Here is a 23,246-nt window from a genome sequence, read left to right as displayed (position 1 = left end):
ATTAATAAGTTCTTTTGGGCACAATTATTTGTAGACTGCAGCCCACTTCATCAGATGCAATTATAAAGTGCGTGAATTTTGTGTCTTCTGCAAGTAGAGCCAGTAGAGCCAGTCTGTGTGGCCTTGGGCAAGCTACATAGTTCCAGGGCACCCCCAGAAGAAGAGATGGTAAACCATTTCTAAGTACTCTCTACCTGAACATGCCTGAAAAGGATCACCATAAGTCAGAATTGACTTGATGGCACATGATTATCTATCTATCTATCTATCTATCTATCTATCTATCTATCTATCTATCTATCTATCTATCTATCTATCTATCTATCTATCTATCTATCTATCTATCTATCTATCTATCTATCTCTCTGTCCGTTCGTCCGTCCGTCCGTCCGTCCGTCTATCTATCCAGCCACATGTATATACACACATTATCACTCCGCTTTGATATTTGAAATACACAAGCCCTTCTGCTCTGCCCTTATTCATTACCCCACACAGATAGTTGTCCTCAGCATCTGGGCTTTGCATAATTCCTTGGCCTTTAGCTATGTCTGAAAGGGGGAAAGAAGGTAACAGGAGGAGTGCAAAGCTTGTAGTATGCTTGCAACCTGTCAAAGATTGCAAGTGAGGGATTAAGAGCTCCTGCGCTGAGGCAATAAGTCAAGCAAATGGTGAAGGATTTGAAAAGCAGATGGGTGAATCCTGCCAGACAGGTCACTGGGGCAAAAGAGACTTTAATGAAGCGCAAAATTACGACAGGGTCATTTGCAATGCTCTTCTGTAGCAGAGCAGAAGGCCAGCTAGCTGGCAAACCCTAAAAAGAAAAGAGTTAAATGAATGAATGAATGAATGAATGAATGAATGAATGAATGAATGAATGAATGAATGAATGAATGAATGCCTCCTCTCTTTGCCCTGTAACAGAAATGTTATGACACGTTAACCACATTCCAGTGCAGGGGCTGAGTACAGTAATGAAAAAGCTGAATGAGTGAATGCACAGGCGAAGCAGAGAGCTTTTGAACTCGGCTGCTGATAGCAGAACAAGTTGTTGAAAAAGCCAACAGGTTGATACTATAGCAGAGATGAGTAAGTAAAAGGATATATATTCCTTGCTTGTGTTTTTGTGTCCTTTCCCAACAAAAACAGAATTTCAGCTGGAGTAACAACTATGAATACGGTATATAGTGTAATTCCATTCAAGTTGTGAGAATTTGGGAAGATAGACTTCAACCACTTGGACATTTTTCTGTAATACATTAATAAAAATAACAGTGTGTATGCATTTCTACAGTTGTGTGTGTGCTGGATGCATAATAAACCTGAATGTTAGTTACATAGATTGGAGAAGCTGGCAAATTACCCCGATTACCCATTAATTTAATATTTAATGCTTTTTTTAAATAAACCTCTGGTTTATGAATGTGAGATATTGTGCTTCTGTGTCCATGATTCAAAATGCCAGCAGGAAAAAGGATGCCAAGCTTTAAAGCAAAGCAAAAAAAGCGGAAGGGCAGCCTGAATGTTAACAACAGCAATGGCATCAGTCAAGATAATCTACAGCATACCCTCTTGTGCCACTCACAACTAAGTGACACCAAGAAAGGGGAAATTCCAGAAGTTGATTCCTTTTTTCATCAGTTAACCACTTCCCACTTAAACACAAAACAGTTATCACAGATGTTTTTCAACAAGTGTGAATTATGTGAATTGATCTGTTTAAAACCTGGGGTCACTTGTTTCTTGGGAGGGGATTAAAGCAGCGTTACTTTTTAAGAAATCATAACCCTTTGCCCAAACTTCCCCATATTCGACACAGAGCAAGAGCAGACTGTCTGCTACATACCGTATTTTTCCATTTATAAGACGACCCAAAGTATAAGACGACCTCCCTTTTCTAACCCCAAATTAGAAAAGCAGGGATCAAAGGGCACCCTTTTTGCTAAGCCCTCTGCCTTGGCAAAAGGCAAGGAAAGCGGCTGTCAAGTGACCTTTCCTTGCCTTTTGAGAAGAGGTTAGCAAAAAGGAAGGAAGCAACATTTCCCATTGCTTTTTGCTAAAGCCCTGCGCGCTCCCCTTGCCTTTTGAGAAGGCACGAAGCTTAGCAAAAAGGAAGGGAGCAACACCTCTTCCTTTTTGCTTTCCACTGCAAAAGGCAGTGATAAAGAGCTACCTTCCGTGTATAAAACGACCCTTAATTTTTTTCTCAAATTATTTAAGGAAAAGGTGTTGTTTTATACATGGAAAAACACGTTATGTGCCAAACTTGTTGGTGATCAGAAGTCCAGTTTCAAAGTTACCAAAGTGGCATTCATAATCATTCAGCCCCTGTGGCTTGTTTCTTATTAGGCCCAGCATTCCGCAGCCATATTTCTTCCACGTTCTGTCAAGATAAACACTTGAAAGAATGACCCACTGGAGGATGCAAGCCAGGCCTGCACTGGCCCTGATCTAGCTTGGGTCAAATCCCTCCCTGGCGAGAGGAGGAAGCTTTTTTTTTTTTTGTCTGTGCGTCTGCCAAGGGAAATAGTACAGGGATTGCTTTTTTTAAAAACAACACACACTGAAAAACAGAATATGTTGTATTCCATTTCTCTGTGCTACATCAAGTCTGTACTTGTTGTTTTACTGATGATAACGGGAAAAGGCCAGACTGGTGTTGTTCTGGAGACTTTGGTTGTTTCCCATTTGCCCCATCCCAAGTGCCTCATTGTCGGGGACAGCCACTGCTTAGAAAATTAAACTGTGATGGAGATTTACCCATGAAGATTTATGTGGGTAAAGCTGAGCGCCTTGTTTGTCCCTGATGAGGAACGAACATTGTTTTCTGAAATGTCTTAGATGATTTTAAATAAATATATACAATCACTTTGAGAACCACATTTCTCTCCTACTGTTATCTTGTTCGGGTGCCAAAGCAACTTTACTGGCTGTGGTTACTGTGTATCTTGACTTGGGGCCAAGTGAGATGGGCACCATTTGCTGTTCCATCTCAGACAGGCCAAATGGCTGAAGTCTCAAGAAACTGCTGTGGTTTTCCAGTTCTCCTGGTGGGGAAGGATTTCACAGTGAGCAGCAGTGGAGGATGAGAAAGCTTGACGTGTTTGTTTGTTCGTTTACCTTTAAGGTGGCTTCAGATCCTGGGCACCCTTCACCTGCCCAGGATAAACTGGTAATAATTTGAATTTTTAAAATAAAGATGTTTAAGGTGAATAGATGAGTTGAGTTTTTTAATGCAATCTGCACACTGGGGAGTGATGAGGGTTGAAGGAAAAGCATCATGAAGAGATATATGGGCAGAGCTTCTCCATGTTTTAAGCAAAATCACAGTGTCTTGCAATCACCTTTAGCCAGCCAAAATGCAATAGCTTTGATGCTAAAAGTTTTATGATACCCATCATCTTGAAAACATATGATTAAGGCTGAGACGTTGCCAACTTCTGAAGCAGGCGATGAGGAGGCGCTGCTTTTACACAAAACAGAACAGTTATGATTTTGGACTACAGACCCCAGATTTCCAGTTAGCATGGCAGAAGGATTCTGGGAGTTGTAGTCTAAAAAAGTAATTCTTCCAAGCTTTGCTTCTATATTGTATTTTAACTACGGCCATCCAAAATAAGGAGTGTTCTTAGGCATAACTCATCTCCTGAAGTCTGTGTTCAGTCCAGTGTTTTCCATTTTCCCCTCACAGAATTTCACAGGCTTTCATTTGCTTTTGTAAATAATGATCAACGGGATTCTGATTATGGTAATATTGTATAGGTCATTCTTTCGTGGTGCAAGGATAAATGGGTCAAATGTAAAGGACTTTCTGTTGATAAAGAGTTTATTTTATTTTCAAATAATGCATCATTCATTAAATAATAAGGGAGGAGGGGTTTTAGTTGCTTGCACAACCAGTTTGACGTAGCTGAAAAGCCACAATGGTTTAAATAAACATATAAATTGTCACGAAATGTGGCATGTCATATGGGTGTTTCTGAAAGCAGCATGTGGTATAGGGTGGGCATGCACCTGAATCTACAATAGAGTGAATGGTATGTACTCAGATGCAGGACCTTCTTACAGAGAACCTCTTTGGTATAAAATGCTATTATTCTGTATGGTTATGGATGCAGTCCTAAATCTGTAACAGAACTATAAGCTTATTTGTCTATGATAATTTGGGATATCAAAAGCATCTGTAACTATGAAGGCAACATATAAGAAAAAATAACTAGGTGCATTCAGATGTTGTTATGCTTAGACAAAATGCAGAAAAATGAGTGTTACAGCCTGGCTACACAAGAAAAAAATGTGGGAAATATTACGGGTTTGGGGAAAACAGAGTTGCATTTTTTTTCCTGTTGGTCATATGATGCAATGGGAAATGTGAATATGCCAAGAGTCCCACACTCCCAATCCATAGTTTTTCCTCCTGCCATAGACCCTTCTTCTTTGAAAAAAAATAGTGTGATTGCTTTGAATTGATGCAAAAAAGGAAATGCTAATTAAGCACACACACACTCATATGAAGCAGTTTTTGGCAAAGCACCTTCCCTCTTGCCCCTTGCCTCACAAGGCAAGGAGAGACCATACACACATATACAGCTCCAGCACTCACCTCTCTCCACAAAGTCTCTCTCCCAAGGCTCCTCCTCCTCCTCGTCCTCCTCCTCTTCTCCTCTAGGGTCAGCAAAGTTCAGTTATTCATTTTTAAAGTTTAACAAGCTCTCCAGTTGACAAGAGAACATGAGGACAGAGAGTCATTGAGGCAGGAAAGCCTTATTAACATGGCCAAACAGCCCGAAAAACCCACAAACACTTATTAAGTCTGTTCCTCTGAACTGCGCCACTTAGAGGCACTTCAATAGAACTGCAGTTAGAAGGCTTTTCCTCCTCTCCTTGTTGGGCCACTTAAATCAAGGAGAGCTGAGTTCCTTGGTGCATCTTCACAGCAAGAGAATGGGACTGAATTTACATTTCTCTGTTGTGTAGTCACACCGTAAGGGTGCATTTTGGCCTGCTTCTGGAGCAGTCTGGTACCATCTATTTCCCAGTGCTTACATGACATGCAGGGCATTACACTCCAACCCCACCCTGATCTGTGCCAAAGCTGGATCTTTTTGGTCCAGCAGGAGGGACATTACTTTAGGGGGTTTGGATGGAGCAGACAGGAAGGGTGCTTTAAGAGATGCTGCTCGACACAAAGCAACCCTTTGTGGTGTGTTCAGGCATGCACCTTTCCCACTATCTGATCATACCCTAAATCTGACTAAATTAAGCCTCGTTCAGATATAGCAGAAGAGCAGTAGGGAGATTGAAATTGTTGAACCCTTTCAGTTCTTTGTCTATTAACAGCACACAGACACTCGAGTTCACTGGAGTAGTTGTCCTTTTTTTTCCCCAGATGGCAAAAGATTCAGGCTTACATGTTATATTTTGCATGCATAGTATCATCAGAACCCTATTGCTGATTTTCCTTGCATAAAGAAAATTGATGTAAGTCTTGTTAAAATACTATTCGTGAATAATGTGCTTGTTGTGTTCCTGTGTTGCACTCGACTGCGTGCCTGGGTGTGCATCCAGGAATGAAATCAGCACCTTGCAAATGAGCAGCATTTTGCTGCCATGATTTATGTCATTTTCCTTATGCAAGAGTAAATTAGCTATAGGATTCTGAAAATGAGTGAAAGACTAACTGAGTACTGGGATGAAGAGAAATAAAAATAGGCGGAAAAGGGAAATCATTGAAACAAGGAGAGGAGAAAATCGAGGGGGAACTAAGTGGTTTCTAATCAGATGAAGCTCTTACTTCTGCTAGTGATTTCCTATACCACTGCCGTCCCTCACATTGAAAACAGCAGGATTGACATACTGTCAGTTAAATGAGTTACATTGATTGAATAGCCAGTTGCCTTCCAGGTTTACTAAAACAGTATCCACATTACGTCACATCCACTAGGCAGAAATATGCAAGTTAGCTGTGTCCTTCCAGCCGCATGATTTATTTCTGGTGTGACCTTTGGATCCAAAGGTATATCATAAAATGACTGATGACTGAAACATTACCTAACTTCTCACTTCCAAAGACTGTCACTTGAAAATACCCACTTGTAAGAAGGCAATGTCCTGCTTCAAGTTCTTTCCGTCAAGGAGCTTAGGGACAGCCAGGAGGTCAGTTTGGCTTGAACTTTCTTCAGAAGATGGGATGTGAAGTAGGCCTCTGAGTACACATGAGCCAAAGGAAATTCCAGACAGAGACCTGGAAGCTGAAGAACCAGTAGCCATCTGCCCGCAGCTGAAGGCTGGGAAACAAGCCCTTAGAGCTCAGGTAAAAACTTTCAGAGAGGGATTGGGTAGGATTTATGGGAAAGAGCCTTATATGTGTGTAGCCCCTTACCCATGAGGAATTACAATCCTTAGATGTCACCTCTCCACCTGGCAGCTGGCCAGGCCTGCACACGTAGATGCCCATTTCCCCTGGGACTAAGCAAATATTTAGTATGTGGGGTGTCTGCATTCTAAGGAGGTGGGCGTGCTTGATGTCAGGGTCATGGGATCCCCTGATCACCCACAGGATTTTAAGCTAAACCATCTGTTTCTCTGGGATGTTCAGTCAGAGAGCTCCAGATTTCCCCAGGGTGGGAGCGTAACATCATAAGGTGTAAGCAACATGCTTACTAATCACTTAATTATTTTTAAAATATTAAATACCAGGGGCATAGGGCATGAATAATCAGTACCACAGCAGAGTGGAGGTTTTAAGTTTTTCCTCCCTAGCCATGCTGTCAGGAAAAATGGTCCCCTGCAGATAATGTAGTTTTGAGGAGGAAGCAATTATTTTCCCTCCCCCCAAAGAGTAAGTATTCCCTAAAAAGGCATTTTTCATTAAATCACCATTGAGGAATAACTGTTGAGGGCTAAACCTCCCTGTACATTGCAGTGCCAAGAATCATTCACTCTGCTGCCTGTCCTTATGCCTAATGTTTAACTTTTGTTAAACATGATTGTTAAGTACATTGTTAACATAACACATTGCTGGTCTTTTACATATGGATACTGTAATAATCATGTTAAAGTATAGTATATATGCATCATTCCAATCACGAGGCAGTAGAATATACAAATAATCCAGCATATGCTATTTTTTAAAAAAAATGTACAGTAGTAACCCAAATGCCACCTACGTAAAAAATGTACTAAAAAGACAAGATAGGAAACTAGAACATTTGCCATATATCTTGAACTGGATCTTACATGATCTCTTGATGAAGGAGATGTGATTACTTTTTATATAGATGAGCCAAGCCAACTTAATCTACACAAGTACTGTATCTTTATGAGTCATGGGATATGTGACTCCAACTCACATGGGGCTTCCCATGTTAGGAGGCAACACAAATCACTTCAAGTAGCAAATTCCACAACCAGTTCTGTTCCTTCCAGTTTCTCGTATGTCCTGAAGACAGAAAGACAAAGATACTGAAGATCATAGTCAACCCAAATTATTGCTTCAGGCAGGAAAAGGTCTAAGGCCACAACTGCTCATGAATAAACAGGGCTACGTGAAATTATGGATCTCTCAATAGAAAGAGCAGCTAATGGATCCCACAGTAGATTTATTGTCCAACAGGAAGAGAATGATTTGATCACCATTCTTTGACAGGCAGTGTATGACTATAATTAATAGATCAATAGGTATGTTTCCATAGAAGTCTTTCTGGATGTTGATTCTACCTGTCTACATATAATCTGGTAAAGGTGCTTATAGGTAGACAGTTCCTCCCAGTAGCAGTTGCAAGATCCTGTGCAATTCTTCCATTCTGGCTTCCTTAAAGTGGTGGAAAAACACAGGAGGAGGGCTATAAGTTAAGTGGATGGTATCTGGGCCATCCTCCTCTGGTTCAGTGATTTGAGGCAGGCCAATTGCAGAATGAAGGCCTTATCTGGGAGCATGCTGAGTCTCAGCATCCATTTCAGTGTACTGCTGAGGTGAGAAAAAGGACAATAAAAAGATTGTGGATGAACAGATCCAAATATTTCTCAGTGGCAGGGAAGGCTGAGATCGGTGTCTTGACATCATAGGGGCACAGAATCATTGTTGTTCAGGCTCCCGTCTTAGAACTGCCCTAACTCTGATGTCAAGATCATAATCACAGTATTTAATTGATTGGCTGTAAGCTGGTTTGAAAGATACCCAGTGTAGTATAGTTGACAGCGTGATAGGCTAAGACTCAGGAGACCTGGGTTCAAGCACCTGCTCAGCCATGGAAACTCACTCGAGGTGTGAAACCACTACTTAAATGTCTCATTTACCATGAAAGGGTCACTATAAGTCAGTTTTGAATTGATGGCATATAAAAAGCTGGGATGAAAAGGGTGCACTGATATGTGGATCTCAAATTCAATATCATCCTTCCCCTTTTTTTGGGGGGGGGGAGGGAGGGATCCCAGAAGTACATTAACTGTTACCAGTGAGAACAAGTCAACACATTTGTAGTTTGTAAACCAGACCCTGCCTTCCCCAACTCCCCCACTCGCCCAGCTTCAGTGTTGTCATCCCTTTATCTGCACCGCTACATGAGGACAGAAAAAAAGAGGAAATCTCTGATGCTAGAAAAACTTACCTAACCAGAAAGGGGTTTTTGGAAAGCAGCCATAGAGAAGATTTACTCAGGCCTCCTAAGGGAGACATCCTCACAGCTGGTTTCTATGCCCTATTTCTTCAGCTCAGATCACGGTCCTGGAAAATAGGATGCACATTGGCCAGAGTCACTTGCCTGATGTTCCTTACTGACTGATGTTGGGTAAAATAAAAGTACTAAAATGACGTAAAAGGCTTTATTTATAAATCCTACTGAGATATGGATTTATTATGGCCTACTGCAAGTTTGTTATTTATATTACAATACGAGCTGTTTCAGAACTTCTTCGTGTCTTTCTGAGGTATCCATCCAGACTTGTTGTCGGATACATCATGACTCTCGGAAATGCACTGGATGGTGTCGGTAGTTTTAAAAGATCAGAGGAGTGGTTTCTAAATTGTTATGATCCATTTCTTTGATGTGCTTTGAAATCTTTTCTCTATCATCCTGCTCCTTTGTATCAAATTACTCATCCCTGCTTTGATTCTCAACATTTCTCAGCCACTGCAAGTTCTTGCACAGGTGTATCAACTATTTCCATGCATCCTCTTCCTGGCTCTGTAAACACCAGCAAATAGCCATGCCAGTTGTTTCTTTAATAGTGTAATCCTACCCACATCTCTTTAAAAAAAAAAAAAAATCCCTGTGAAGGCCAATGGAACTTGCAGAAAAGTGTGTATAGGATTGCATACTAAGGAGAGTTGAAAGTCTGGTTTGTGTATGTGTGTGTTAAAAGATTCTTTTTGAGAATTTCTAAGCCTTAGAAAGTGATTAAGTGCTCTTAGATCTATGATCTATTTCACGCCAAAATTTCTGGCCCTACCTCAGTAATCTGAGAAGAGCCAAAATGGCATCCATGTTAATCTGGTCTAGCAAAAACAATAGTGTATGTTCCTGATTACTTCTGTCAAGCACAAAAACATACAAAAATCACATAAAATGATTTATTAGGTGGCAGATCAGAGTGGAGGTGACCCACTCCCTACTAGCAGCCATTGGTGATAAAGAACTATGTAAAGAGAAATAATTATTTTCTGTAAAGAGACATTATTTTCCAATTCATATAGAGTCTAGGTTTCATGGAATTAAATGTGCTGATGAATTCCATCTCAGTGGCTTTATTGAAACATTTCCCTCTGAAACTTTTTGTTGACCTTGTGGCTTTATGTTCTGCTACAGAATGCCATGGTAGGGAAGGAATGTCAGAAAGGAACTTTACAGATCCATGTAGGTTATCCCACTCCCCCCCTCCCCCCCAAAAAATCTTTTCTCTCTTCTCCTTACCTCCATTTTACTGAAGGGTTTTGAATTAGTAATTCCATATTTATGTTTCTGGTATATTTAAGGGGTTGCTTAAAATATCCTGGAAAGATTCCGAACAGCACAGAAGGCAAGAAAATGAAAAACACATGGAAGGAATAAAACTTAACGTTAGACATGCTCAGAGGGGGTGGAATCACTGGCAGTAACTACCCACAATCTAGCTGGCAGACCTAGAAAACATCCTACACCCTTTCTGTTCCTTCTTTTCCCTCTTTCTATGTACATATCCACGCTCACACCAGCCACGACCATGGCATTTTAAGCTATGACATAACCTTTGAAGCTTATTTTATATAATGGCTGAAATCCTGGTCATTTTGGCATAAGGCAAACTTGCCCCTGTAAAAGGGTGACAGACGCTATGACCAGGCAATTATTTCAAATGGTCCTTTCCATTTCTTTTGTGTTTTTAGCTGCCACATAAAAGGCAAACCCAGGGTTGTTGTTGTTTTTTGCAAATATTCATTCTTTCCATTTAGAGGTGAGACTCAGCCTTTGTAGCACGTATTGTTTAAAAAAGGGGGTCCCCAAAATTTCTCAGTTGCCTATCTGTTGTATGGGATTTTTTAAAAAAAATAGAAGTCCCTAACAGCACCTGGGTCAGCATCTATGTTTTGGCAGCTTTTTTAAAAAATTCCTTTTTAAATAATCACATTTGCTAGTGGAAACATTGTTAAAAGATGCCATTAATGGGATGTGGCAAATTTGCAAGTCAATAAAAAGGGAGACTATTTTAAAAAAGCAAATTCCCAAGAAGATTAAAAACTGCACAACTGCAAGGAATTTATAATCTTTTACACTTGTCCCATATGCCTACAACACACCTGTGGATGTGTGCATGTCTGCACATGCTCTGTTGCATGGAGTCAGGTTCCACAACCTTCAGAAGCCTGTAGAATGGAAGAAAATCTTCAGAGATGGGAAGTTGACATCATTAATCCAGCAAAGTTTTATATTCAAACTTGGTACAAGAGATACAAACACTGTACCACAGTCTCAGTTACAAGTGACAGGATATTTTCTAGAATCCTCATATTGCCAAGTTCAGGAAGGTGGTCCCTGCATTGTGGATTTGTTTTCTTCAGAAATGTCAATGAAATTCTGTTGATGGCCCAACGGGTCTATGGGAAATCTCTGACAGGTGAATAGGACAAATGGGTATTCTTAATCAGGTCTGTAGATCTAGAGGAAGCAACGCTTATTTATTTTTCAGATTGTTATCAATCACATTTGACACAACAAAACTTTATTCTGGAATTCTGAGCTGCACACATTTCTGTTTGGAACTGCCTGTTTTTCTTGGACTGCTTATTTTGTGTCTAGTTGCATCTCTTAAAAGTATGGAAAAAGAAAAGGCCTATAGTTGACCCATGCATTATTTTCTCTCTATAACGGTTGCTGGGTAACGAGTACCCTACCATACACCTACATATCCTTTAGCCAGTTTGTTTTCTTTTTCTTTTTCCATAATAAAGCACCATTTGAAGCTAATGCCTGTTGGCTAAAGATAACCATCACTTTTAATAAAAACAAAAGCCCAGCTGTGCTGATGATAAGATAGTTTTTTTTAAAAAATGGATTTATTAGACTTGAATGCTCTGATCTGATTTTAATTGTTGCCACATATTTCCTTTAAAATTTAAGGAGGTGGAGAGGAGTTATATGTTATCCTGTACTGTGGGAGCTGGAGGCCGTAGTGGCCGTTTCCTGTATTAAGGCAACTGAAATAAGGAAAGTTGTGACCTGGGCCATGTATGTAAAATATAGAGTGAATCAAATGGACCCAGAGGGCAGAGGTTAACTCCCTTGCTATTTTACCTGGAGCCCTGCAGCCATTCCCCTCTCCATTCCTGCTACCTGACCCATTCATTCTGCACCTCCTAAGCTATCCTGATAGCCTCAGGGATAGTGGAGAATCTGAATGCCCTTGACAGTTGAATTAGACTCCGTTGCCAGGCCAGTCAGTTTCTGTGCATGCAATGGAGGAACATACCATCTTGACCTTTGGCTCAGGCAGCAAAATGTCTCCGGTCAGTCTTGTCTAGTGTAGTAGAACCCTATAACTGGTAGAGTTGACCATGGATAATATTACTGGCTTTATACGCAAACTGGCTTCTGGGAAGCAGACCCCAGACTGTTTTAAGGGATGAGAAAGCATTCATTAAGAAAGTTACCAGATGTGGCTTGTGGTCCAAGCAAAGCATGTCAGGGTGAAGACCTCTTCCGTCGATTATGGACTGCCTGTGGGAATTACAAATCTCTGAGATGGAGATGGAGAGGGCCTGCTGCCTACAATATAGCTACATCAATCAAGACCCAACTCAAATTACAGATAATGCATCACCAGAAGGGCTGACTGTTTGTGATCGTCACACCAGGAAAATCTTCTTACTGTACTTCCCATCATTTGCAGCGCAACTTGCTTTGTTTTATGACAGGCCTTCAGGCTAGAAGCATGTTCTTCCTTTGTAATTCTCATTTCTCTGATCGGAAAGATTGCCTCAAATCACAGCTTTGGCATGCTCATGCGATAGCAGTTCTAATGACAGGCTGCCTACAATGTATAGTTTTGCCCTAAGGCCATTGAAGAAGGAGGAATAGTGAGAGAAAAGGAAATCATTCAGACCAAAAATATCAGTCTATACAGGCAGGAAAGCAGTACCGTGTTTCCCCAAAAATAAGACAGGGTCTTATACGTTTTAATTTTTGCTCCAAAAAACGCAGTAGGGCTTATTTATTTTCAGGGGATGTTTTTTTCATGGACAACAATCTACATTTATTCAAATGTACAATCATGCCATCTTCTGGTTCCTGCACAATCGTGGAGGGTGGGGTTTCACTTAACTAGTGAAACTTATTTGGGGGGGGTAGGGCTTATATTATGAGCATCCTGAAAAATCATACTAGGGCTTATTTTCAGGTTAAGTCTTATTTTCAGGGGAACAGGGTAAAACAGATAAGAATGAACAGTACAGGGTAGAAACCATGCCTACTGGTTTCTAACACTGCTGCCCCCTGTAGGCAGACAGTTGCCTATGCAAACATAATTGTACTTTTCCTTATCCAATGAATGCGACAGGAGAATTTCAATCTTTGTGGGTTTCACCCTTTCAGAACATTATTGAATTGAGAAGATCAGATTGAGGGGAAACAACCTGTAATTTAGAGAAGGGTGGCCAGTGTTTGACATAGATGGTCTCCACAGTTTTTTTCGGACCTTCAGCATTGGCTTGGCCTCTCCCTCCACCTTGCCCCACAGCTGCCTGATACGAGCTAAATCATTTCACCCTTTCTCCTGGGCTGCATGGCATAGCATGCCACTTTGCCTAACCATCACTCTGAGCAGAAGGGTGTGGGTAGAACTTGGAAAGAAGAAGAATAAATGTCATAATGTCCTGAAGCCTTTGAGTGCTGAGCAGTGTTGGGCCGATGTCATCACCACCCTGCCATTGCTTAGTTATGGATGGTTTCAGCTAGTCATTATATGCAGTCTTCTAAAAGAAACTTATCATAAGAAAGATAGGAAACTTTGCACCCAGTAATCTCTTTGTTCAGTTAACAAGAGACCTGAATGAGAGACCCTCGAAGTGGAGAAGGGAAATGTTTCAGTGATGTGAGCATTTGAGTATCACAGTGTTAGATTTTTTTCCCCCACCTCCAGGATTATGCAGATTAGTTGCTAGGTTTAAGAATTGGCTTCTAGGACTCAAGCACAGGATTCCCTTAAAGTCTGGTTTCACAAATATGGAAAGGTAGCTTTGTCCCTGCTCCATAACGTTAACTGCCTTCAGCTCGGCTATTACTAATGCCCGTTTCTGGCCTGACATTCCCTGTATAAGTGGTGGCCGTTTATATCACTTTTTATTGCTGTTACTGTACTTGGTGATTGGTTGCTCTTGAATTTTTGATCAGCATCTGTGCTCTTGAATATATTTTAGACCAGAGGTGGGCAAACCTATGAATATCCTGGAATATTACCATTACAATTCCTACCATTTTTCATGATGACTGCAGGCTGATAGGAGCCGTCGGTCCTACAGCAACTGGAGGCTACTGGTTCCCTGCCTCTGTTTTAGGTGGAAAAGTGAAATAACAAACCAATATATTTTGTATGAGTTCTGGATTGCTATCAGGACTGAATTGCTTTCTCTGACTGTCTCTGCTACATGCAGTTAAAGCTTCCTTATTATTGATTCAATACCAACAATGATTCGTACAAACATCTCCTATGGGAACACTGCGGAAAAGAGATCATGAAAGAGTATGCCTCCATTTTCTTCTGAAGGTCCAGAGATTACAACCTGTCTACCACAGATCCCCTTTTTCTATACAAAATTGCAGAAAATTTTGGAGTTGCACCTAGAGAGAGAGAGAGCAATGGGAATACAGTACTTAAAAGTAAATTTGAAGGATTAGGCTAGTTTTACACCTGCTCTACTTTGCTGTGGTGTGGAAATTCCAGTGGTAGTGGTTTCCTTTACAGAAAATCCCAGCTGTCAGACTGCAATGTTCATAAGCCAGGGCCAGAATAGCTGATGGTGGGGATGATGGGACTTGCAATACATGTTCAATATCTCTGTTTTGGAAGTGTTCTTGAAGGATTTGTGTTTATTTATAAATATCCAGGTTGACCATAGTTGGAGGCAGATGGCATAGCACGCCATCAAGCACTCTCAAGAAGCAACTCTACTGGTCTCATGTCAGATCTCCAGGTTGTTTATCTTTCAGCTGCTTGGCTAAGACCTCAAACTTATAATAATACAACTGGAGGTGATAATTATCCTGAAACTGGTTACACCCTGTTAAAGACAGAATAAAATATTTTATTAAAATATTTTCTTTTTCCTTTGTGAAAAAGGAGGAGAGGAAAACTTAATACTTTTAGTTGTTGTGGGTTTTTCGGGCTCTTTGGCCGTGTTCTGAAGGTTGTTCTTCCTAACGTTTCGCCAGTCTCTGTGGCCGGCATCTTCAGAGGACAGCACTCTGTGCTCTGGTGTAGTTTGCTTGGGAATGGCCATAAATACTCCACTCCCAAGCAAACTACACCAGAGCACAGAGTGCTGTCCTCTGAAGATGCCGGCCACAGAGACTGGCGAAACATTAGGAAGAACAAACTCCAAAACATGGCCAAAGAGCCCGAAAAATCCACAACAACCATTAGATCCAGGCCGTGAAAGCCTTCGCGAATACATTAATACTTTTAATTTTTATTATTTTGATAATTTGTTTGATTTCAAAACATGGGAAGATTTGCCAGCATTTGAAAATTCTACTCCTCATTTATATATGCACAGTATATAGGGGATTTTATAGTTTCACAGTTCTTTTCCATAAACCCCCACTTTTGATCTGGATAAGGTCAGATGATGTGATATTTTTCTTCCTGCAAACAAAGATCCATTCAGTACACCGTCTATAATAAACCAGGGCCACAAACTCGATTAAGCTCTGACATTGCTCACCTCCAGCTCTGAACTTTGTGAGCAGTCTAGTCTGTTAATCTGAGACACTACAGCTCAAGTTCCAGAGTATTTGGTGACTTGTGTTACATGCCATCAAATCGGAGCTGACTTGTAGAAACCCTAATAGTGTTTTCAAGGCAAGATAATTAGGGAGTGGTTTCACCAGTACTGCTGCCGCCACTCATGAGGTTCCATGGCTGAGCAGGAATTCAAACCCAGGTCTCTTGAATCCTAGGCTGTCACTATATGTGCTGCACCACACTGGGTGTCATTTGGTGACTTAGGGATATCTGAAAGAGATAACATGTTGTCCTGGGTTTTATTTAATTTCTTGTTTTCTTTCCCTCACTGTTTAATCATCCTTTGTGGTGCTCTGTGCTTGTGTTACTACTATCTCATGCTGTTGGTGGCATTTTGTTCTACTGTATATATATTGTATATATAGGGAAGATAGGTGCTTCCCTATGAAATTATGGGCATAGGAATTTGCCTTTGATCATTAGGATCATTAAGCCTCCAAGAGAACCTTTAGCTTAACAGCAACTACTAAAGTCATCATATAATTAACTCTAATTGTAGAAGGCAGGTCTTAGCAGGTCTAATATAGCATAATCAGAGTATAAGCTGAACCTGTTGTGGTTTCTTTTCAAAGAAACTGCACTGCACTCTTGCTAGTAACAGCATGGCAAAAACGCATTTACAAGTCACATAATTCTGATCACTGAGCCCAGTTCAGACGGAGACTCTAAAGAGGAAGTGGAGAATGAGTTGCTGGGGCAGGTCATCCCACAACTCTCTTATGCCATCGTCCTCAGCAGGAATGTCAGCAGTTTGACTGTAAACGTTTTTTATAGCTGCTCTTTGTTTCTGACATTTCCTCTTGCCAGATATATTAAATCATGGGAGTTTTAGGAAAGTTGCTCATAGGAAATGGCTCACCCAGAGAAAAATGCATCCTGTGTCCTTCCACATCCTTTTGGGGCTTGGCTACTAGCAGCTTTTGCCATGACCCTTAGCCAAACCTTTCAAAAGCTGGCAACTCCCCTTCTCCCTGTTACATACTGGCTTAGGTAGGCTGGGAGAGAGACCAGCAGATTGTACTTCATGCTTTTATGAGATGCTAAGTCGGTTCTATTCTAGGAAGCTCTTGGACTAATTAGTTTGGAATCCCTGCTTTAGGATGCCTACAAAGAACCTTGAAACGTTGCTGATTTATTATCAGACGCTGCCATCTTGTGTTAAGTTCAATCCAGAACTATTACATCAGCTTTGTGCCTCAGTTGTGCAGGGAGGTGAGCTCCTCACAGGGTTATGACAACTGCTTATTTGTCTAATTTTGATAACTGCGGTGCATTGTACTAGGCCAAGCTGCTGAGAAGATGAGAGAGCTGAGAGACACTTTAGCTCCGGCCAACTTCCTGCTTGGAGTGTGTTTGTACAGAGTGTTTGAAACCAAATGAACTGCAACCTGAAACCTTTTGAAGTCGTCCAATAAATTCCATTTGCATACAGTCATTTGCGGTCACCAAGCAAAGCTACATGCAAGGTGGGGACACAACCTCCCAGTGACTTCCCTCCAAAGAACTAGTGTGCAAAAATGAGGGTCGTATATAAAAGCACAGAAAGTGTATGTGTGTTCTTAAACGTGGTTACAATAAAGCATTTGGTTACTGTACACACATACAGTGCTCTTTGGAATAGGAAGGGGCTCCATATAATTCAGTGGGGAGACTGGAGTGTGGAGGAAAGATCGCTGCCAAACTGCATACCCGACGCATAATTTAAAGTTCCTAGCGATCTGATCGTAGGGTTTCTATTGCCTCATGTTACTGTAGGTTTGATTTAATCCTGTTAAACCAAATCAAGAGTAAATGCATTTAATTTACTTTGGTTGGCAATTGCTTGATTGTTGGTTTGCTTGGTTTTTTTAAATATTATCTCTCCTGCAAACCTTTGATGTAATTTTGGTTTATAGAAAGCATCTGGAATATGTTTGCACATGGCCTTTTTTTTCTGCCTGGAAACAGGAATGAGAAAAGACGTGGTCTGCTTTAGTTGCTGTTGTTGTTTGTTGCTGTCTTCATTATTTGTCCACCCCATTACTTCCTGATTTTAGCTGTCCACCGTCCCTGGTGTGTGTGTGTGTGCGCGCGCGCGCGCGTGCGCACATATATCATAACTTAGAAAGGACAATCTTGCATTTGATGGATTCCCAATAACCAGTCTTCTAAATGAAGAAGGTCTCTATTACAGCTGAACTACTTTGCTCAATGTAGTAAAGTAGATCCATTTGAGTCAATGGAACTTACAGAAGAGATGACTCACCAAATCGCTGCTGATTTAATGGACCTATTCCAATGTTGCTCACTATGCTAAGCAACAGGATTTCAGCCTGTATATGGCTCACATTTAGATATGGATTAGTTTTTCAACTAGGTTATGACTAACTAGAATCAAGCTGCACGGCTGGTGAGTGGTGGGGCTGCTAGGGAATATATCAAGCCAATTCTGCTTAAATTACATTGGCTACCAGTTGCTGCCCAGGCCCAATTCAAAGCAAAGCAAAGCGTGCTGCTTATATACCGCCCCATAGCGCTTCAAGCACTCTCTGGGCGGTTTACAGTTTAATTATACAGGCTACACATTGCCCCCCCCCAGCGAGCTGGGTACTCATTTTACCGACCTCGGAAGGATAAAAGGCTGAGTCAACCTTGAGCCGGCTACCTGGGATTTGAACCCCAGGTCGTGAGCACAGTTTTAGCAGTACAGCGATTTAACCACTGCGCCACAAGGTTCCTTCAAAGAGCTTTTTTTGACATATAAAGCCCTAAATGGCTTGGGCCCTGGATACTTGAAGGACCGCCTCCTTCCATATGAACCTACCAGCAGTTAAGATCTAGCCAGGGGGCCCTTTTGAAAGAGCCGTCCCTCAAGGAGGTAAGAGGGAGGGCTTGTAGACAAAGGGTCTTTTCTGCAGCTGCCCCCAGACTATGGAACGCCCTCCCAGTTGAGATTCGTCTGGCACCAACGCTGATGACATTTCGGCGCCAGGTCAAAACTTTCCTGTTCCAGAAGGCTTTTTAATTGAAATAATATCAACTGTGGGTCTTGACGGCAATTTTTAGAGTACATATTTTAATTGTATTTTGTCTTAACTTTTTATTGTATTTTAATTGTTGTAGGCCGCCCAGAGACCTTTGGGTAGTGTCAGTGGCATATAAGTTAAATAAATAAATAAATAAATAAATAAATAAATAAATAAATAAATAAAATAGCTAGCTAGCTTTTGAAGAAACCCAGAACAGGAAAGGCTACTGAACACATTCCAACGTTATCCTTTAAAGGTGGATAAGCCACCTAGAGTGGTTGCTAAACCAGATAGGTGGGATATAAATCAATCGATCGATCGATCGATCGATCAATCAATCAATCAATCAATCAATCAATCAATCAATCAATCAATCAATCAATCAATCAATCAATCAATCAATCAATCAATATCTCCCTCTCTTTGCGTGTATGCATGTACGGAGGTGTGTTTGTTTGCTAGGATCCTGCTTTTAACACTGTCCTCCATATACTTTTTCTTCCTCAGATATTTCACGAAGCGCAAGTCTTTCTGAAAAAGAGTTGAAGGAAGCAAAAGCCAGAAGCCAGAGAATTGCCGCCCAGTTGACAACCCCACCCAACACCAACTCAAAAGGGGTCCTGCTGTTCCACAGGCGCAAGCAGCGAGTGAATGCATTTACTTTAGAGACCCCCAAGCCAGCCAGCACAGAACAAACAGCTAGAGAGAACGGCCCTCAAGCTGCTGCTTGCCACAGCATTCCAAGCCATGGGAAAGAGTCCTGTTTGAAGCAGGCCTTCGGAGACAATCAAGAGCTGAAAGGATTATCCGGTGCCAAGGATTCCAGACGGTGGGTGCCAAAGAGTCCCATGGAAAAATACAAGGAGAACCTAGCTGTGGATAATGCACAGGGCCTTCCCACAATGACAACATTATCTTCTACAGAGAATTCAGCTGAAGAGTTTGAACAAATGCCTCTCAGTGTGTACCTAAAGGAAACAACAGGGACAGCCTCAACCAATGGAGTGCATGAGTGTACCACCAATAAGTTTGAAAATGCACCTGTTCACGAACAGGTATCAGTTTTTGATAATATAGAAAACATGCCACCTTTGGTGGATGACACACCTGTTGCTGACAGGGAGAATAACAGCAATGTTCTTGAAAAGGAGCCACACCTGCTGGAAGCAGACAGAGTAAATAATACTCTTGAAAAAGAGCCATGTTTACTAGGTATTGGCAGTGAGAATAACAACAACATCCCCATCAAGGAGCCGTACATACCTCTTATTGATAGGGAAAATAATTTTATTCTTGACAAGGCACTGAGTGAACCCATTGTTGACAGGAGGGAGAATGGAGAAGTTCTCGGCAAGGAGACAGATTTGCTCCTGCCAGAAAACAAGAACCTTTCCACTACTTCTGACACTGAGAAACCTGCTCTTGTCAAGGATGTACAGCCTAATGAAATCATGACGCATTCTGCCGACAAGCACTACTGTGAGGTACGCTTGACCTTGTCTAAGCCAAAGCCTGTGAAAAACCGAACAGCGAGACCCTTTGGGACTCAGTCATCAAGGACAAGCCAAACACCAGCAGCAGCAAACAAAAGCCCCGTGGTAGAGTTTCCTCCACCACCCACTTACGCAGAAACCTTTTCCAGCCCTCCTCCAGTAACTAGGGTCAGGTCACCACCTGCCTACTCCGCGCTGTATCCTAGTGAAGAACAGAAGGACCCTGTTCCTCAGGCCCCTGTTGTGGAAGCCTCTGTACCACAACCTCCAGTCCCACAAGCTGCTGTTCTGCACGTCCCCATTCCACAAGCCTCTCTTCCAGAAGTCTCTCTTCAACACACCAAGAGGGAAGAGAGCAGACCAGGATCCCTGCCTGAGGAGAGCAGAGAAAGTCCTCCAACTAAAACAGGCATCCTGGAGGAGTCTGCAGCCCGCCGAGCAGCCAAGAAGTCCATGTTCACTTTTGTGGAGAAGCCCAAAGTGGCTCCCAATCCAGACCTCTTAAATTTAGTGCAGAGAGCAGATAATTGGAAAAAGCAAAGAGGGCAAAGAGGAGCCATTCCTGAGGATGAGCCGTTTGTTTTGGGAGCAGAGGCCTCTAACTTCCTCTCTGAAAGTAGATCCATAGAAGAGCCCACCCAGGCTCCTGCTGATAGTGCACCTGAGTGGTCATCATGTTTAAGGTCACCGAGAATACAGCCCAAGCCTAAGATCCGTTCAAACCAAAGTCTGTCAGAAGCAAGAGGGAAAGGAGCCGAACTGTTTGCCAAAAGGCAGTCGAGGATGCAGAAGTACATAATTGAGTCCCCATCACATCCAGACACAGCCAGGTCACCTTCACCGACAATGTCCCTTCCTCCATCCTGGAAATATGCTTCCGAAACTCATCTCTCCGCCATGTCATTCCAGCCTCCACCCAGAAGTCCAGCCAGATCTCCCAAAGCTCCTCATGTACCTCTGTACAATAGCAGCATGTCGGAGGGTGAGGTTTCTAAAAAGGAGCTGGAAGTCTCCAAGCAGCAGCCATATCAACTCCAGCCTTCTTTATTCATCCTTTCCCCAGTGAAAGATCCAGTGGGATCTCTACCCAAAGCAGCACCACCCCCAAAGGCTACGGTTCCTGAACCCGGTTATATGAGGCAAGCTTCTTGCCCGACATCTCCCTTGCTGCCTTCTCCTGTTTTTCATCCACCTGTCCAGTCCAGTCCAAGCACATCTTTGCCTGGTCTTTTCCCCTCGCCATCTGGAACGATGCTTGTACCTCAGAATGTGAGAACAAGTGTTGAAGCATCTCCGGAGTCAACTTTTGAATACTCTTCTAGAATCCTGTCGCCAAGAGCTAAAGGAGTCTTCCAAGCTCCAAGGCCGTCCTATTCCACCAAGAATGCAGGAATTGAGCCGCAGGTGTGGAAACCTTCTTTTTACTACAAGTAATTTATTTATAAGTGTCTGTTCAAGGGTTTGGGCAAGTGGCCGACACCATCTTTAGCTGGTGGCAGAATGAGGGCTCTCACAGTCATTGCTGGGGTAAAGATCTGTGGTGGAAACCCCTCCTAGGCCAATGCTGAGATGTCTTGGCTGAGCCACTCCTGGCGAAACTTGTGCAATCGGATCCATCCCTTTATGCCAGCAGAATTCCAAAGAGATCTGAGCAGCGTGTGGGTGTAGTGCACAATAGCAGTCTTAAAACAGTGCAGGCATAGGTGTCCTAGAAGATGGTTAGCAGACACTTGACTGAAACAGGAGGAAGCATCTGGTGCCTTCTTTCTTCTCATGCCCAGAAACCTTGAGGAGCAACAAATCTCTGGCTTCATCTCTGCTTTCCCTTTTGAACTTCTGTTTCACTCTACAAGATGTTTTTCCTCTGTCTTCTATAAACTCAGAGCCTTCAGCATGATGCACTTGCAGCCTCAACTTTCTCCTGATGCCAAAAGGCATGTGACTTTCTCGCTTTGATTTTAGACAGCATTACCTCCATCTGGTATCTGTCTCTGCCTCCCCAAGGTTTCTTTCTCGTGTAGTTACCCCCTCTCCTTTTCTTTCATTGCTTCCTTTAGACGTCAACACTGAGAATCACATCTGGGAGAAAAAGAAAGATGCCCACCCAAAAGTGACACATAGGAGCTCACAGCCCTCTGGGCATCTTTTATTTAATGCTAAGTGATGCTTATTTACTTACTCTACTTTGCAAATACTAATAGCCACACCACAGCCTCCTCTCCTGTTATAAGAAGTCTATAGTGTTGGGAAAGCCATATGTTGAAACTAGGATGGTTTCTGCAGGTGCCCTGTGTTTGGCTTGTAGAAAGACAAGATGGGGCTTTGGGTTTGTCTTTTTGCAGTGAGGCTTAGGAGACCACAGAGAACAATTCAGTTCAAGTTTGCAAAAGGAGCTCTCTGAACAGCTGCAACACAGAGATACACATATAGCTCCATACCACAGTAAGCTCCTGGGAAATATCACAGTGAGGTTTTATGTGACAGACAATGAGCTGCTGTTGAAGATCAGGTATCAACAATAAGTAGCAACATTACTGTACTATTATTCCCCAAGAGACGAGACATTTTACAGGCTAGCAAATATTAACAGAAATCAGGCATGAAGACACTGGATGTGCATTAATAAGATAAAGAAGCCAAGGGGCAAATAAAAGGAACTTCACATTTTAACACTTTACTATTTCTGAATTTTACTGCCCTTTCATTATTTCTCATGGATTTGATGAAGAGTATTGAAGAGGCAGACCTGAGACCAGCAAAATCAGGGAGCTGGACAGGGGACAGACTGTATTTGTCTTCAGTGTGGAAAGGATTGTCACTCTCGAATTGGCCTCCTCAGCCACACTAGACGCTGTTCCAAGTCCTCCATACAGAGCACATTACCATAGTCTCTCGAGACTGAAGGATGCCTAATCTGATTGAATATTTGGGGTTGAAAGCGCTGTGTATAAGAAGAACGTTTCAGCCAGATTCTACTTTGTCTGGACTCTTAAGTGTGAGGAATTCCTTTCAGACAGAGGTTCTGACTTCAAACTTACACTTTGTTCCCTTCTTCTCCTATCTGTAGTATCCAATGCTATTGAATGGTTTTCTAATGCCAGTTGCTACCATCTTTCTCTCCAGCCCTTTCTCTCTACCTTTTCTGAGAGACCTTCAGGACAGCCACACAGGGCCAGTACAATAAAGGCCAAAATCAGTAACAGAGAATCAGTAATGGAGTACAGTACCTGTAACCTTCTTTTGATGGTTACAT

The 23,246-nt window shown here is 42.0% G+C and overlaps 1 protein-coding gene across 1 annotated transcript in view; it reads left to right on the top strand.

The window, feature by feature from the left end:
- SYNPO (synaptopodin) overlaps positions 1–23,246 on the top strand; it is an 85,780-nt gene that overhangs the window by 45,075 nt on the left and 17,459 nt on the right. The window contains exon 4 of the mRNA XM_020806797.3: positions 19,008–21,397. Within this exon, the coding sequence (XP_020662456.3) occupies positions 19,008–21,397 (2,390 nt within the window). The remainder of the gene's footprint in view (positions 1–19,007; positions 21,398–23,246) is intronic.

This window comes from Pogona vitticeps, chromosome 2 (assembly GCF_051106095.1).
Source record: "Pogona vitticeps strain Pit_001003342236 chromosome 2, PviZW2.1, whole genome shotgun sequence".
NCBI classification, from domain to species: Eukaryota; Metazoa; Chordata; class Lepidosauria; order Squamata; family Agamidae; genus Pogona; species Pogona vitticeps.
This window is presented reverse-complemented; position numbering and strand designations above follow the sequence as displayed.